General features: G+C 38.1%; 1 protein-coding gene across 2 annotated transcripts in view; it reads right to left on the reverse strand.

Moving 5' to 3' along the window:
• Positions 1–824: 824 nt before the first annotated feature.
• Positions 825–15,021, reverse strand: part of LOC117983737 (facilitated trehalose transporter Tret1-like) — a 52,974-nt gene continuing 38,777 nt past the window's right edge. For both annotated transcript variants that reach the window (XM_034970348.2, XM_069499653.1), the window contains exons 2-10: positions 9,107–9,177; positions 8,249–8,445; positions 6,749–6,912; positions 5,891–6,041; positions 5,064–5,292; positions 4,090–4,261; positions 3,640–3,754; positions 2,979–3,392; positions 825–2,351 (exon numbers count right to left, since the gene is read on the reverse strand). In XM_034970348.2, the coding sequence (XP_034826239.1) occupies positions 2,094–2,351; positions 2,979–3,392; positions 3,640–3,754; positions 4,090–4,261; positions 5,064–5,292; positions 5,891–6,041; positions 6,749–6,912; positions 8,249–8,445; positions 9,107–9,177 (1,771 nt within the window). In that variant the 3' untranslated portion in view covers positions 825–2,093. The remainder of the gene's footprint in view (positions 2,352–2,978; positions 3,393–3,639; positions 3,755–4,089; positions 4,262–5,063; positions 5,293–5,890; positions 6,042–6,748; positions 6,913–8,248; positions 8,446–9,106; positions 9,178–15,021) is intronic.

The following is a 15,021-nucleotide window of genomic DNA, read 5'->3' on the forward strand; positions in this document are numbered from 1 at the left end:
AAATACAAAGCGAGCATTACATTTGTTTGGACCCGATCTTCCCTACGTTCCATACCATTGCTCTTTGATATCTGTACTTTACATAATATTAAATATAATATAATATAAAGAATAATTAGTTTTAACAACAACTCCCCATCTGTCTGTACGTTCTGGGTAAAATAATTTTTAGCCGTATTAATAAATTAATATCACAACAACGATTAATTATTATATAGATACCTACCTACTTCTACCTTAGTTATATCTTCTTTATGTTAACTTTAAGCTAAATCTGAGAGTTATTTCGGACCCTGGCGATTATGTTTCTGTTTCACGTAAGAGATTTACCCATAGAGCAGAAACAAAGAGGAGTTGGCCTAAGCAACTGTGCACTGTGATTTTCAACTAGGTCCTGACGTCATCACTGTGGGCGGGGCCTTAGTTAGTATGCTGTCTGCGTTCGTCAGGTTCACATATATTGAGACTCGTATTATCGGTGTGTTTTCGCGTTTTTAAGAACAAAAGGATGAAGTGTTGTGTTTTATCGTGTCAAAGTTATTCAGAAAGACGTTCTGATGCTATGAATGTATCACATTTCATTTGTAAGTAATTTTATAGGTACGTAATTATGCTCTATGGATTTACCAGTATACCTAAAGTCGGTAAATATTAAATATTTATGACAATACAATAATGCAATAAATATAGTACGTGAAAGGTCGAGAAGGCATTCGGAGAGGGAACGCCCCGTACACCCACACAGCCTCCGTCTATTTCCCCTTTTTACTCGACCGTTGATGTCGTAATCTTGCTTCATTGAGGACCTCCTTCGCATGCTTCTTTATGACTCGTCCAGTGTTCGATGCGTGTTATGCGCACGGTTCATGCACGTGCGCAAGTGTGGATCACCTCAAAAGCTTCTTTAGCGTAACGTCAATTATTATGAAACACACGTTGACACGAAACAGTATTTGAGATATTGAACATTTGAGCCCAGACCTGAACAATTTCCATAATATAGGTAACAATTTTATACAGCATTTCTTAGTTCTTATATTTTTATGATATATCGATATAATTTGGTTCTTCAAATCTTAATTTTAATTGACACATTTTTTGTTAAATACTTAGACATAATATACAAATAATATGAGGATGAGCGTTCATATCCTAAACATCAAATACCTATCCTAATTCCTAATACAGCACAAACACATACTTAATACAGTGCGACAAGGTTCTTTTGGTGCGCGGCGAAAATCGGAACTAACATTGCCGTCAAGACTCAAGTGTCCTCTTTGTTCTTGTTTGAATAGTCTAAGCATTTGTTCTCCAATGTCTATGTCATTTAAATGTAAAAAGAGCCTTGTCGCACTGTAACTAATACTACTATTTGCTAATACCCCGTCAAAAATATGCTAATAGGGTGACAACCGCTCCTGACAGCTTCTAGGACTGAAATTGGCATATACACGCAGGCTGGAAGAGGTGCGCTCATGGATGTAAGAAGTAATAACATACTTCCTACATCAATGCCGCATTGTGCATGCATTCTGCGATTGTCATTCTATCAGTAGATGGGGTACCAACAATTCAATAGATAACTAATTAGGTATCTGAATAGGATACAGTTAAATTAGGTATTATCTTTGTCACCCTTGTTCTATCAAACAGTGCTTCCTTAATCCTTGTAACTAGTAACAATAGGTATAAATTATTTTAGCATACCTACTTACTATCGATAATTCCATCTTTTTTTTAAATATATTAGGTAGGTACTTAACTAGTTACTATCCTTTTCTAACCATACCTACTTCCTCGGTAAAATTTATGATCCCCAAAACATTTCCAACCATGTCTTTTTAAAATTACCTTTTAATTTTTTACCTCCGTTACTTTAGTTTAACAAATTAACTAAATTACTTACTTTAAGTATGAACCAATCGAATTAAAGAGACCTGAATCTTAAGCGATTTCAGCACATCGTATCAAACCTTTCACAATCCCACCGAAAACAAAAAAATACCTATTCATCGTTTAAACGATTCATCCGATTTTCAATTTTCTACAAAATTTCCTTCCGAGAGTGTGAACACTCCTGCTCTTGACTGTCATCGTTCGTTTTTTCTCTTTCCTTTAAGAAGCAGCCATGGTCCTTTCAAAGCTTCCTCAATCTGAGCCTCACACTTGCCTTTAGTTTCCGGTATCACGAAATATATGTACAAGGCTCCCAAAAGTGTGATACATGCACTGATATAGTAAATTGCGTGAAGACCAAGGGAAATGGCGATAGTGCCGAAGTAGCGGAGAAGTAGAAAATTGCTGAACCACATCCAGGTAATCAGGAAACCAGAAGCAAGGCTACGAACCTAGAAATTATTATCATAATCATATTTATGATCAGAACGCATATTTATAAAACTGCATTAGAACCTTTGATTAGAACGTTGAAATACTTAGTAATGTTATTTAAAACCAGAGCCCTTTACTACCATCGCTTAACGTATTATATTTTAATAGGTATACCTTCCAGTCACTGTATGAAAATCTCAAAACAATATCAAAATATAACTATTATACTTTAAGCAGCGGTACTAGGGCCTCTGGATGCTTAATAAATTGTGGAACCAACTGCCATCTGCGATGTTGCTTCAAAACCACGATATTCAAAGGGCGAATAGACAAATTCTTTAAAAGCTGGTAACGCATTAGGTCCCTTGAATGTACAGATGTCCATGGCGGTGATAATCCTTATCAATTCATATCAACCCTTATCAATAAAAATAATTTACCATAGATTCCTTCTGCTTAGCCCGCGACAGGTTGAGATAGCAATCGGCGTATAAGGCGAAGAGACGCCCCGCACACCAGCACGTCACCCGCGCTTGCCCGCACTGGGTTAGCGCAGGGGTAGTGCGGGTGTGCGGGGCGTTCCCTCTTCGATTGTCATCTCGACCTGTCGCGTACAATAGGTGCATTTATCTAAAGATACTTACATTTACAGAAAATAGTTCCGTTATCAGCACATAAGGCACGGATCCCAAACCAATATTGTACAAAAACAGTACCAGTGAAAGAATTAACACTGGCAGCCATATTGTTATCTCACTTTGCTCTTTACTGTCCTCAAATTTCACTGACCAGTCATCGTCTACTGTATAATTGTGCTCTACGCTAACTCTGTACCATGACTTTCCACTATCATTGATGGTTAAAATTGTGTTGTTATATACCGTATAGTTGTTTTGGATTTCCAGCCTTTCTCTGATATTTTTGTCTTTATAATTGTACTTTTTTCCTGGCCACAAGCGGTGCACGTACCAGGACTGTAGGCGTAGATGAGGGTCGCAGTATATTCCCAGTATAGTTAGCGCGATTGCAATTCCTGAACATGAACAGAGTAGCAAAGTCTGAAAAGGATCAAAAAATCTTTAATGAAATAAAACTGACATAACTCACGCGAAAATAAGAATCACGAAAAAATTCTGATTCACAAAAAGAAATGCAAATAATGACATTTAAAAGCTCTGCATGATTAAAGAACAGTGCACGTCTCCCCTGAACTCTAAAAGAAGCAAGAAAAGCCACATGCCGTAAGCCCAACTACGTCAAATAAATTCAAGAGAAATAAAATTAAACTAAGCTTTATGATCTCACCTTTCTCCCAATCTTGTCAACAGTAATAGTAGCTACAGCTGCTCCAAGTACAAGAGCTGTTCCACACAACATGGAACCAGCTTCTGACGCCTCAAATAGATTACGCGGAAGAGTTCTAAGTAGAAAAAAGAAAAAGTTTGGAGATACGTAGTTAATAAAGGGCAGGAACATGGCACAACAACTTTGTTTTGACTTTTCGTTTGGAACATGTTACTGTGTTATGTGTCATAGATTAATGATAAATAATAAATTATTACCTGATAAATAAATAAATAAATAAAACCAATGAATCCAAAAAAAAATCGTGAGATGTGCCTGCCCTTGGTTCATTTAAGATAAAAGAAAAACGAAGTGATACCGAAAATTGCTGGGGGAGACTTAATTAGATTTTGTAGCAAACAAAGTGGTCTGATTTATTTAGTGGTCTATTTTAATCTTGTCATCACTTACCCATTGTAAATAGTGAAGTTATACGCAGTATCGTTGAGTATTGGTACTGTGTGAGTTGAGTGCTGTAAAACGGCAGCAGCAAAACTGTTGACTGCCCCAGCACCGCTGCCCGCTGCAGCACACAAGACTGCCACACAAGATGCCAGTGCCCGGCGGGTTGCGCGGTCACAAACTAAAATTTAATAAAAAATCAGTCGATTGCGAGTGGGACTCGCACACGAAGGATTCCTTACCATCGTACAAGAATTAGCACTTTCTAGTTTTTAATTTTCATGATGGGCGGCCAACGCTTTCTATTACGATTCACGAGATACAGCACGCTGATAAACAGACGGACGGCCAGGCGAAGATACGGACAGCGTAGGCTTAGAATAGGATCCCATTCGCACGCTTCGAGTACGGAACCCTATAACTAGTGAAAACGATATCCGAATTAATCTGAAAAATTCCGATTCCCAGGATTAAAATGCACAGAACTGGAAATTTAATAATTAAGTTTCTGGATAAGTTATGACAACCAATAATTGGTTTTCGCAATAACTTGTTTTTCAAATAAAAGTATGGACTAATTTTTATATTTTTTTCTTATTCAGATACAAGTTAGCCCTTGATTGCAATCTCACCTGGTGGTAAGTGATGATGCAATCTAAGATGGAAGCGGGTTAACCTGGAAGGGGTATGGCAGTTTTTATTAAACCCATGCCCCTTTGGTTTCTACACGGCATCGTACCGGAACGCTAAATCGCTTGGCGGTACGGCTTTGCCGGTAGGGTGGTAACTAGCCACGGCCGAAGCTACCAGACCAGACCAGAAATTTAGAAATTATAAAATTCCAAACCCCTGCCCTGCCAGGAATCGAACTCGGGACCTCCCACTTATAAGCACACTGCTTACCACTGCGCCAGGGAGGTCGTCTAAAAATAATTTAACTTTAACGTAGCGTAAAAGTAATTTGATATTTTTTTTTGGCATACATAGTTCTTTACACGTAGACTTTTCCAGCCTCTCCTTTCCAGAATTGGATTCCAACCCGCTGCTACGTTTCAACATCGGCTGGAAGGTATCTGAGTCCTGCCGTCTCATCACTTCTTTGCTTCCGAATCCGTCGGAAATTCGAATTCGCACTTCCTGTTGTTCAATCACATCTGTGAGGTCCTCTCTGAAGTCTGACCCATCAAACCAGCACATTATTTTTGCTGCTTCCTGCAAATTTTGATTAATTAATGACGTTCCTTAAAGTAACAAGTAGGTATAGTCCACGAAAGGTCGATCAGGCCGATAGCACTACAACTGCAGTACGCGGCAGCTCGCTTCACTTCTACACCCGTTCGCGTACGAGCCACAACGTCGCAAGATGAGCGACAGTGAAGAGCGGAAGGGGAGAAGCCGACATCCTAGGGGTTGGGACTTTTGAGGATATAGGTACTTCTAAGAGCATAAGGAATACGTCATGTGCCAAAATTAAAACTACGTTATTTATTTTGAGGTATATCATCACACACAGGTACACTAAATACCTAAAACCATGCGCATGTATCTTATTCGAGCGATCGCGACGTACGCGTACTGAAGCGACGCGACGCGCCGCTGGGTATGTCGTACTAGCGTCGCTGCACCGCGCGTCGCTGCGCTGCGCTTCACTCTCCAGCCGCGACCATGCACCATACAAAATGATAGAAATGATATTTTGAGGTTCTGTGCCGTGACGTACAGTGACGCGCAGCGCAGCTCAGGTCCGTACAGACCTTTAGAGGAGCAGAATATATTGATAATAATAAATGACATATAAAATTAGTCTTACCTGTATTTTACCAACACTTATGAGATATGAGGGAGTCTCCGGCAACCACACAAGAGACAGCATAAGAACAGTTGGTGGCACAGCCATGGACAAGGCGAGTGCATGTGGAGACAGCACTCCGCCTGCTGAATATGCGAACAGGATGCCGCAGCTGGGAAAATGATAATTTAAACTTTGATATTTCGATGAAAGGACAATTAGTGTAGGTACATAGCGTGTCGTGTACGTTAGTGTTTTATTCATCCTCAAATCAGCCCCCCAATTGTGTAAGAATAACCATTTCATGGCTATCGCAATCGTCAAGAAATTCTGCCATTTGATTGGTTGATTCGCTGTTTACATATTTTCACAGCCAATCAAAGGGCAGAATTCTTGACGATTGCGATAGCCATGAAATGGTTATTCTTACACAATTGGGGGCCTGAACTGCATCATCAAACCCTTCTATGTAAAATATAATGTAAAAGGACTTAATACTATTTTCATCGTAGCTTATAAAAAAATATACTTTTCCACTACCCTAGTCACGTGATTCGGAAAGCACTCATTTAGGTATACCTACTGGCGACCACTTTTGGCTTCGCTTCCGTGGGAATTTCGAAAAATCTGCCCTAAAGCAAATCTCACTTATAAAAAACCTCTGTGAAATGTTTCAGCTTTCTAGGTCCAAGGGTTGGGCTGGGTTTGATCAGAGTCAATTAGTGGAGTCCGAACTTTTTACAATATTATGAAGCCATATTCATATGACTAGCCATGATTCTTGCAAATAGGTATATTGACCCGATTTTTGCACGCTATACATTGCGGATTTGTTTTCGCAGTGTGTATTAAAATAACCGTACATAATTTTTTTCTCACCTACTAGCCAATGCCGGCATGGCAGCTAGACCTTTGGTTTTAGGAGTGATCTCTGCACAGTACAGCGGTGTCAAGGCGAGGGCACCTGCCCCGCCGGCTCCAGCTGCCACTCTTGCGGCCCATACTCCGCGAGCTCCACACCACGCAGCGAGGGACCAACTTATCTACACAGAATTAAACCATACCTACCATTAAAGCTTCTATATACCTCTTTCAGGGATCAGGACTCCGGTAGGTATGTAGTTAAAAATTAACACCGTATAAAAATATCATAACGTGTAGGTGTACTTAGGTAAATCTTCCAATCACCACAAACCTGCACCCACAACAGAATAATAGTTATTTGTTATGCAAGGCTACAATGATGTTATTTTGTCGCGAGAGTTTGTATTGAATTCCGAGCCAGCGAAGGATTCTTAGGTTCCCTGGATAGGATAGAATCCTGAGCGTAGCGAGTAAATGAATTTGAATCTGAATCTAATGAATAAATCAAAACTAACAGAAACAAAACAGATTGCAATAAAATGCAAATCGTATAATGCAATATATCTCACTCCCAAAAGTCAAAACTCATTATTTTATAATGCAATATGAATATTATAGGCAAACACGAAATAGGACTGTCTCATAAATTTTGTTTACCTAGACCCGAAAGGTTGGGTCTTGTCGTAGATCCAAATATTGTAAGTAGGTACTTACCAATTTTTGAACTAACACATGGTTTAGATTTTTTTTTAAATTAACAAAATTCTCAACTGAAATACGAAATACGTAAGTCTCATGAATAATAATTATAAAATATCTAAAGAGTAAGTACACTAGTTGCGATAGGTTAAAATGTTTGCCGATTTGGAATGGAAACGGCTACCTTTGATATTTCGTGAGTTCGTCCGCGGAGTTACTCGTAAATTCTTATATAAGCGATATAAGTACGTAGTTATATTAATATCTACATGCCTTCACATTTTGCACACACACCACTACACCTACACCTCACAACACAATAATGGATACTTATAGGTGTGTGGATCTCCCTGGCGTAGTGGTGACTGATGCGGTCTTATTAGTGGGAGATTCAATTCTTATGGCAAGGGCAATTTGGAAATTTGTAACTTCGAAGCTTTGGTCTGCGAAGAAGCTTTGGCTTTTGTAAAGAAAAGCTTCGGTAGTGGCTAGTCACCATCCCTATCGGCAAAGCCATGCCACCAAGCGATTTAGAGTACCAATACGATGCCGCGTGGATACCAAGTAGGAATATGGGTTTAATAGCATGGTGCAAGAACGTGGCATGCAGAAATTCCTACACGAAATGTTGTAGAAGTTCTGTCCAGCAGTGGTCATCTATTGGTTGACGACGATTATGATTATGCTTAATAGCAACACAACTCCTCCAAGTTAACTCTTAGTCACCATCATTCTCCACCGGATGAGATCACAGTCAATAAATGATTAAAACGTGATTAATAAATAAGAATATGTCTCCAGCATGAATCAACTTACAATAAAACTCAGGCATATGCAAAAAGCGCCAGCTTTCCTTCCCCGGACATCAGCTAGCACCGCGAACATCGGAGCGGCGGGAAGAGCAACCAGGCACGGCAGAGCTGCCAGCCACGCTCCGCCTGTGAGAGCTTCGTTTCCCAGCACCCCGGACACCCAGCCCGTGCTGCAGCCATGTGTAAAGCAGGACAGGTTGTCTAGAAGAAGGGAATGGCAAGAGTTTTTATACATCGTCGATTGTGTGCATTACTTATTTATAAATAAGTAATGCACACAATCGACATAGGATCTTAACGTCTACGCAAAGTGCAGAAATCCCTTGTGGGGTCGAATTTTATAATTTATGATTTCGAAGGAGTTTTTAGATTTGCCATAGCATAAACATTTTAAACACTGTGTTAAACATTTGTTAAGTCGCGGTATGGTCGCGGTTATTATACAAATTGTCAAATTTTAAAATTACCAATTTGCATGGAAAAGGTCGGCTTAGCATCCAGCACTCAGCAACCCAGAAGGTAGTGTAACAGTTACATTGCTTATGGAAATTCCTTCCACAAAGGGGTAAAATAGGGGATAAAAGATTGTATAAAAGTCCGTCATTTTTTAAGTTAAGTATATCTATGAAAACTAGTATTGGGGCTTATGGTTAAAATAAATAAAAAGCATATATACACGAAATTTTCAGAAATTTGGTTCAGCTACTAGATAAAAATAAAAATCCGTTGCAAATACTGAAACAGTTAAATAAAACTGTTTAAAACCTAAGACAATTCTCGCCAATAGTAAAAACTTTTAAGTGATGAAAGTTAAAAAGGAAAAGAAGAAATCTGTTGCGCTAAACTGGGTTAAGTAACTTACAGACTGTGGCAGCAACTAATCTTCGCACTGAACCTCGCCATCTTTTCGAAGCTGTTCTCTCTATTCGATTTCTGGAGCAAAATAAAAATAAAATGTTGAATTTCTTTTGTAAAAGATACGTTGCACAACTTTTGCGATTTTAATATTTATGATCGGAATCGAACGGATACATTTGAAAATCTTTGAAAAAGTAAGTAGGTATATTTAGGGTCCCTCTTCTACTTTCCTAAAATATATATTAAGTAGGTAAGTTGTAAAAAAAGCTGTGGTAGCCTAGTAGTTAAGACATCCTCGCCTTCTAATCGGAGATCGGGGGTTCGATCCCGGGCACGCACCTCTAACTTTTCGGAGTTATGTGCGTTTTAATTATTTAAATATCACTTGCTTTAACGGTGAAGGAAAACATCGTGAGGAAACCTGCATGCCTGAGAGTTCTCCATAATGTTCTCAAAGGTGTGTGAAGTCTACCAATCCGCACATGGCCAGCGTGCTATGGCCAAAACCCTTCTCACTCTGAGAGAAGACCCGTTCTCTGTGAGCCGGTGATGGGTTGATCATAATGATGAGGTAAGTTGTCAGGTCCTTGAGGAATCGCCGCGATCAATCAAGTTTCTGAAATTTTAAAGTAAAAAGTCCCACTTAATACACGGTAAGTTCGTAAACTATATTATATAACTATTCGTACCAATTTTACAAAACTACCCAGGCTCTATTTTAAAATAAAACGATTGGGTTAGTTATTATTTATTATACTGGATGCCCTATTTACCATTTTAGATATTGAGGTTGTTTTAACTTGGTTGATTTAATGCATGAGTTGCTTTTAATTATTGAGCTATTTAACGTGTCAGTGCAGTTTAATTATGTTCAAACACACCCTCGATTATGCATATTATTAGTAATAAAAACTACAAGGCGTTTGAAATTATTTCAACTCAAAGTGAAAAAGTATTGGATCAAGAATCGGAATGCCTTTGCCCAGTCGTGGGATAATATTGTATAAAAAATATAATAATCATTATTAATTAGACTTACAAGGAAGTAAATAAGTAATAGGCATATTTTAATCATGAATTTTGTAGGTACATTAAGTAAATTGCTTGCATCCATATATTTTGCCAATACTTCTTAACTTGAGTTGTGTTGGTTTTGCGGCGAATCTGTAAACGTAATTTGACCGATAGTAAGCCGGCAGGTAAAGTGTATATTGAATTTCAGCGACGACAATATGACAAAGTATTCTTACAGATATTATTTTGAAACATTTTTCACACGCGAAAAGCGGCAGGTGTACCTACTTAACCTATCAATAAAAGATTAACAACTCCTAGTGTTTTCTTCTTTTGCACGACCTCATCATCATTATTATTACCATCGTCAACCGATATACGTCCACAGCTGGACATAGGTCTCGTGTAGAGGCTTTCACACGCTACATTCTTGCACCGCCTGAATCGAGCGGCTCGCTGCTACTCGTCTAATGTCGTCTGTCCACCTAGTGGGGGGACTTCCGACGCTGCGCTTTCCGGTGCGAGGTCGCTATTCCAATACCTTTGGACCCCAACATCTACCGGTTTTTTTTAAACTACGTGACATGCCCACTCCACTCCACATCAGCTTCGCAACTCGCTAAGCTATGTGGGTTACTCTGGTTTTCCTACGGAGTACGGATCTCCTTATTTCTAATTGGAATCAGGGCCATGAAATTCCATACGAGTTTATGACAACAATACGTCGGCATATAATGCATATAAATCGCCATATAAGCTAGAAAATTATTATGATGCATTGGCCTTAGTGAGTGTTGCATAAAATTTGCTTAATGCATCATGAATCTAACATGAGACGTGCATTACGACTCTACCATTTGTTGAAACGGATGCGTCTGAATCTGTCCGAAATTGCATCCACAATATTTGTCTAATCTACATCTCCGTAGGATTTCGTAGAATTTACTTCTAACCAATTACATTTTGAATGGAAGTTTCCGATGCTGTAAATCGGAAAACGTGAAATAAACGAAGAAAATAACGAATCGAGTCGGGAAACTTCTGGTGCTGCAAATGTTCATGGTCGGTCGTAATCACATATCATCAGATGACCTGCCTGCTCGTTTGCTTGCTATTTGTGTAATAAAAATAAAAAACACACCTTTTGGCTACCCATTTACCCATAAGTAAGTACCTACAAGATTTTATGAAGATACCTACAATGCGTAAGAAGCTTTGCTTTTTTCGGGTATCCCAAGTCACCATAATTTGGTTTTTTTACCAACTTCAAACTAGGTACGATGTAGAATAGAGCAATCGAGACTTTTCTAAACTGAAATGAAACTAAATTTACTATTATTAGAGGCCAGAGCCTAAGTAAGTCTCTTCGAAATACCTACCTTAGCGCTCATTTATTTTCTGTATAGGAAAAACATAAAACATGATAGCTGCTGCTTCTTCTGCATAGTTCTAATTACCTTCTTCTACAATCTGCAGGGGTACCTTCTAGAAGATAGAAGAAGAAGATTAAGTAGAATTGTGTTGACATTGATGCAACAACAAGAAATGTAAACTCCTTCATATGCAAAGGAAAAGTGGGAAACAAAGAATATCGTGAAGCTGTATAATGTTTTAGTATTTCTGGTAGTAGGTATAATAAGTTTAATAATATAGTTTTTAGTTCGGTACTTGCTTATAACTAAAAACTTTCATTAAGGTGACGCTGGATGCACGTCCGAACTGCTCGGCCCACGTGGGTAACCTGTATGCTATTTCACCTAACATTGTGATAGAAAGAAATAGACTCAGTGATGAGCAGTGTAGCGAGTGCATGCGCTCACACTAGCGTCCGGATATATTGATGATGGCACACAGATAGTTGGACAGATGTCACCGATGAATTTTTGTAAATATATGATTTATGAAGGAACTACTTATTTCAATTATTATTGTATAAGATTTTATGGAAGAGCGGGGTCGCCTGCCACGAGTACTCGTAGCAATACTAAAACACTTACTGGGATGGTCCCAATTACTACGCACTATGTGAAATTGTTTTACCTACTGAAATAGATATTTTTAAATTTTTTTTGAATGATAATGATTACCTACTTATATTTTGATGAATACTATAAAATCTCACTTACATACATACCTATTAGGTAACTACTACCTCAGCGTGTAATAAACAACTCGTACTTATATTATATTATAGAAATCCATACTTCTATGAAGTGTCTGTCTGTAATTTCGAAATAACTACCGCAAGCTCATAATATTGTTATTTGAACTGTACCATAACAGCTGAATCAAATGTTTTTAAAAACTGTCTGTCTGTCTGTCTGTTTGAAGTTTGAACGGGCTAATCTTCGGAACGGCAGAACCTATTTTGACGGGACTTTTACAGACAAGTAGAGAATTAACAAAGGATACTTTTTTAACCGACTTTTAAAAAAGGAGTTGTGTTTTTCTACCTATGTACACAGAAATCTCCGAGATTTCTGAACCGATTTGCGTATTTTTTTTAATTGATAAAGAAACTTTGCAACATTGTCTTATATAAAATGTGGATTTCAACTCCTCAATCCTGATGCTGCAGGGGACATGACCACCAAAACTTATGGGATTTTGAAACTGTCGGTTATAAATTGATATTGAGAGGTAGGTACCTATATCTACCAAGTAAAGACTTTATCATTGAACTCGAAGACCCACTTCTCGACCCTGATGCTGTACCTAAGGAATTGCATTGCTAAATCGTGGTGATCCCACGGAATTTTAAATGAATCATCGCCCACGCCCGTTCGGTACCCTCATTCCGCACATTGTTTTTATTAGTCAGTCCACCAATCACAACAAAGCATTCTCCCCTGTCCCCCGCCAACATTTTACGATTTTGTTTTCATGTAAATCCTTGTATATGCGTACTCTAGGAGTTGAATTCTCTGTGCTGGCGGATTACCTATTAGGAACACATGATTACACATTCGTTTGTCTGTGAAAATAAATTTTGTTGCCTACACTTATCTATTAGTAGCGACTAAAAACTATATATACCATCTACTTGTGTATAAAAAAGTCTAAATAAATTCCACTTTGATCTCAAAAATGAAAATTTTATTTTTATAAGTAGGAAGTAGGTACAATTCAATTTCCCTCTAAAAGCCCACTACACACATAAACACAATATGTATCATTTTCTGTTTCAACAGTCACATTAGATGTATCATTCGACGCAGAACTATTGAAGCTCTCCATTTCATTTCTGGAATTAATAAACATACAATCAACGTAAATATATTGTGAGTATTATCTATATAGAATGTATGCAAAAAACATAGCATAACAACTTACAAGTATGGTATGGGTAGACCTTTCAATATTTAGTACGGAATTGAATGTTGCAGCATCATGTTGGATTTCAGTGGTACGTATATTGGGCACATTCATTTTATTTTCCTTGTTTTCTTCTAAAAGGAATGTCTTGAGTCACTAAAATACAACATAATTCAGCATTGACAAATCTGACAACAAATAGTAAATCTCTATATTATTATATAAAAATGAATCGTTGAATGTGTTGCTGATCGCAAATCTCGAGAACAGCTGCACCGATTTCGCTAATTCTTTTTGATAATATTCCTTGAAGTACGGGGATGGTTCTTATGGAGAGAAAAATTTAAAAAATGTCCTGAAAAAGAATCGACTGTAGGCGGTGCGAAGTTCGTCGGGGCAGCTAGTAGCATAATAATTATATTATCCTAATCCTAATTCCTAATCTAAATATATAAAAGAAAAAGGTGACTGACTGACTGACTGACTGACTGACTGACTGACTGACTGACTGACTGATCTATCAACGCACAGCTCAAACTACTGGACGGATCGTGCTGAAATTTGGCATGCAGATAGCTATTATGACGCAGGCATCCACTAAGAAGAGATTTTTGAAAATTCAACTCTGGAGGGGGTGAAATAGGGGTTCGAAATTTTGTGTAGCCCACGCGGACGAAGTCGTGGGCATTTGCTAGTATCTAAATAATATCAACTTACAAACACAGTGTCAAACTTTCAGAAGCTGGCTCTAAATGGTACGGTGTGATAGCATCATAATCTAATTCAATTCGATTTTTTGCTTTGTCGTTTCCTTGCCAAAGAAAATCCCGTGATCCACTAAAATAGAAGTATAATATATAAGTATTTATTAAAAATAAATAAATGTCATCATCAAATTCACCATCCTGGAGAACCTTGAAAACGACACTCGCGTCTATTTTTTATAAAAAGTGCTGGCCCGCCATCTTAGATTAAAAAATTAATGTCATTATCAAAACCAGCATCCTGGAAACCCTGAAAACGACACCCATTTCTATTTTTTGTGAAAAGTGCATGTCTGCTATTTTGGATTTGAAAATAAATGTCATTATCAAATTCAGCATCCCGGAAAAGTACATATTCAGTCAAATAAAATTCCCCTCGAGTCACATTGTTACTCACGTCGGGTGTGACTCACAGGAATAACCCCGAAAAAGTAATGGCATTATCATCACAAGATAATATTATGGTTTGGAAAGATTCTGATGAATTTTAATAGATCTCCTCTTTGCAAGGGATTTGCTTTTGCGAGTCTAAACCGTTTCTTTTTCCTCTTCCGCCAATCCATTTTTGTTTCTGTTACACGAAAACTCAAGTATATAATTAAATTGTCTAAGCACACAATATGACCTACATACTTATATTTGTAACTAGATGATATACGCGACTTCGTCCGCGAGGATATAGTGGTTTTTTAATCCCGCGAGAACTCTTTCAAAAGCGATCACTATTTCAAATTTCAGCCAAATCCGTCTTGTACTTTTTGCGTGAAAGGGTAACAAACCTATACACACACACACGCAGATACAAAATTTCGCCTTTATAATGTAA

This window comes from Maniola hyperantus, chromosome 7 (genome assembly GCF_902806685.2).
Source record: "Maniola hyperantus chromosome 7, iAphHyp1.2, whole genome shotgun sequence".
NCBI classification, from domain to species: Eukaryota; Metazoa; Arthropoda; class Insecta; order Lepidoptera; family Nymphalidae; genus Maniola; species Maniola hyperantus.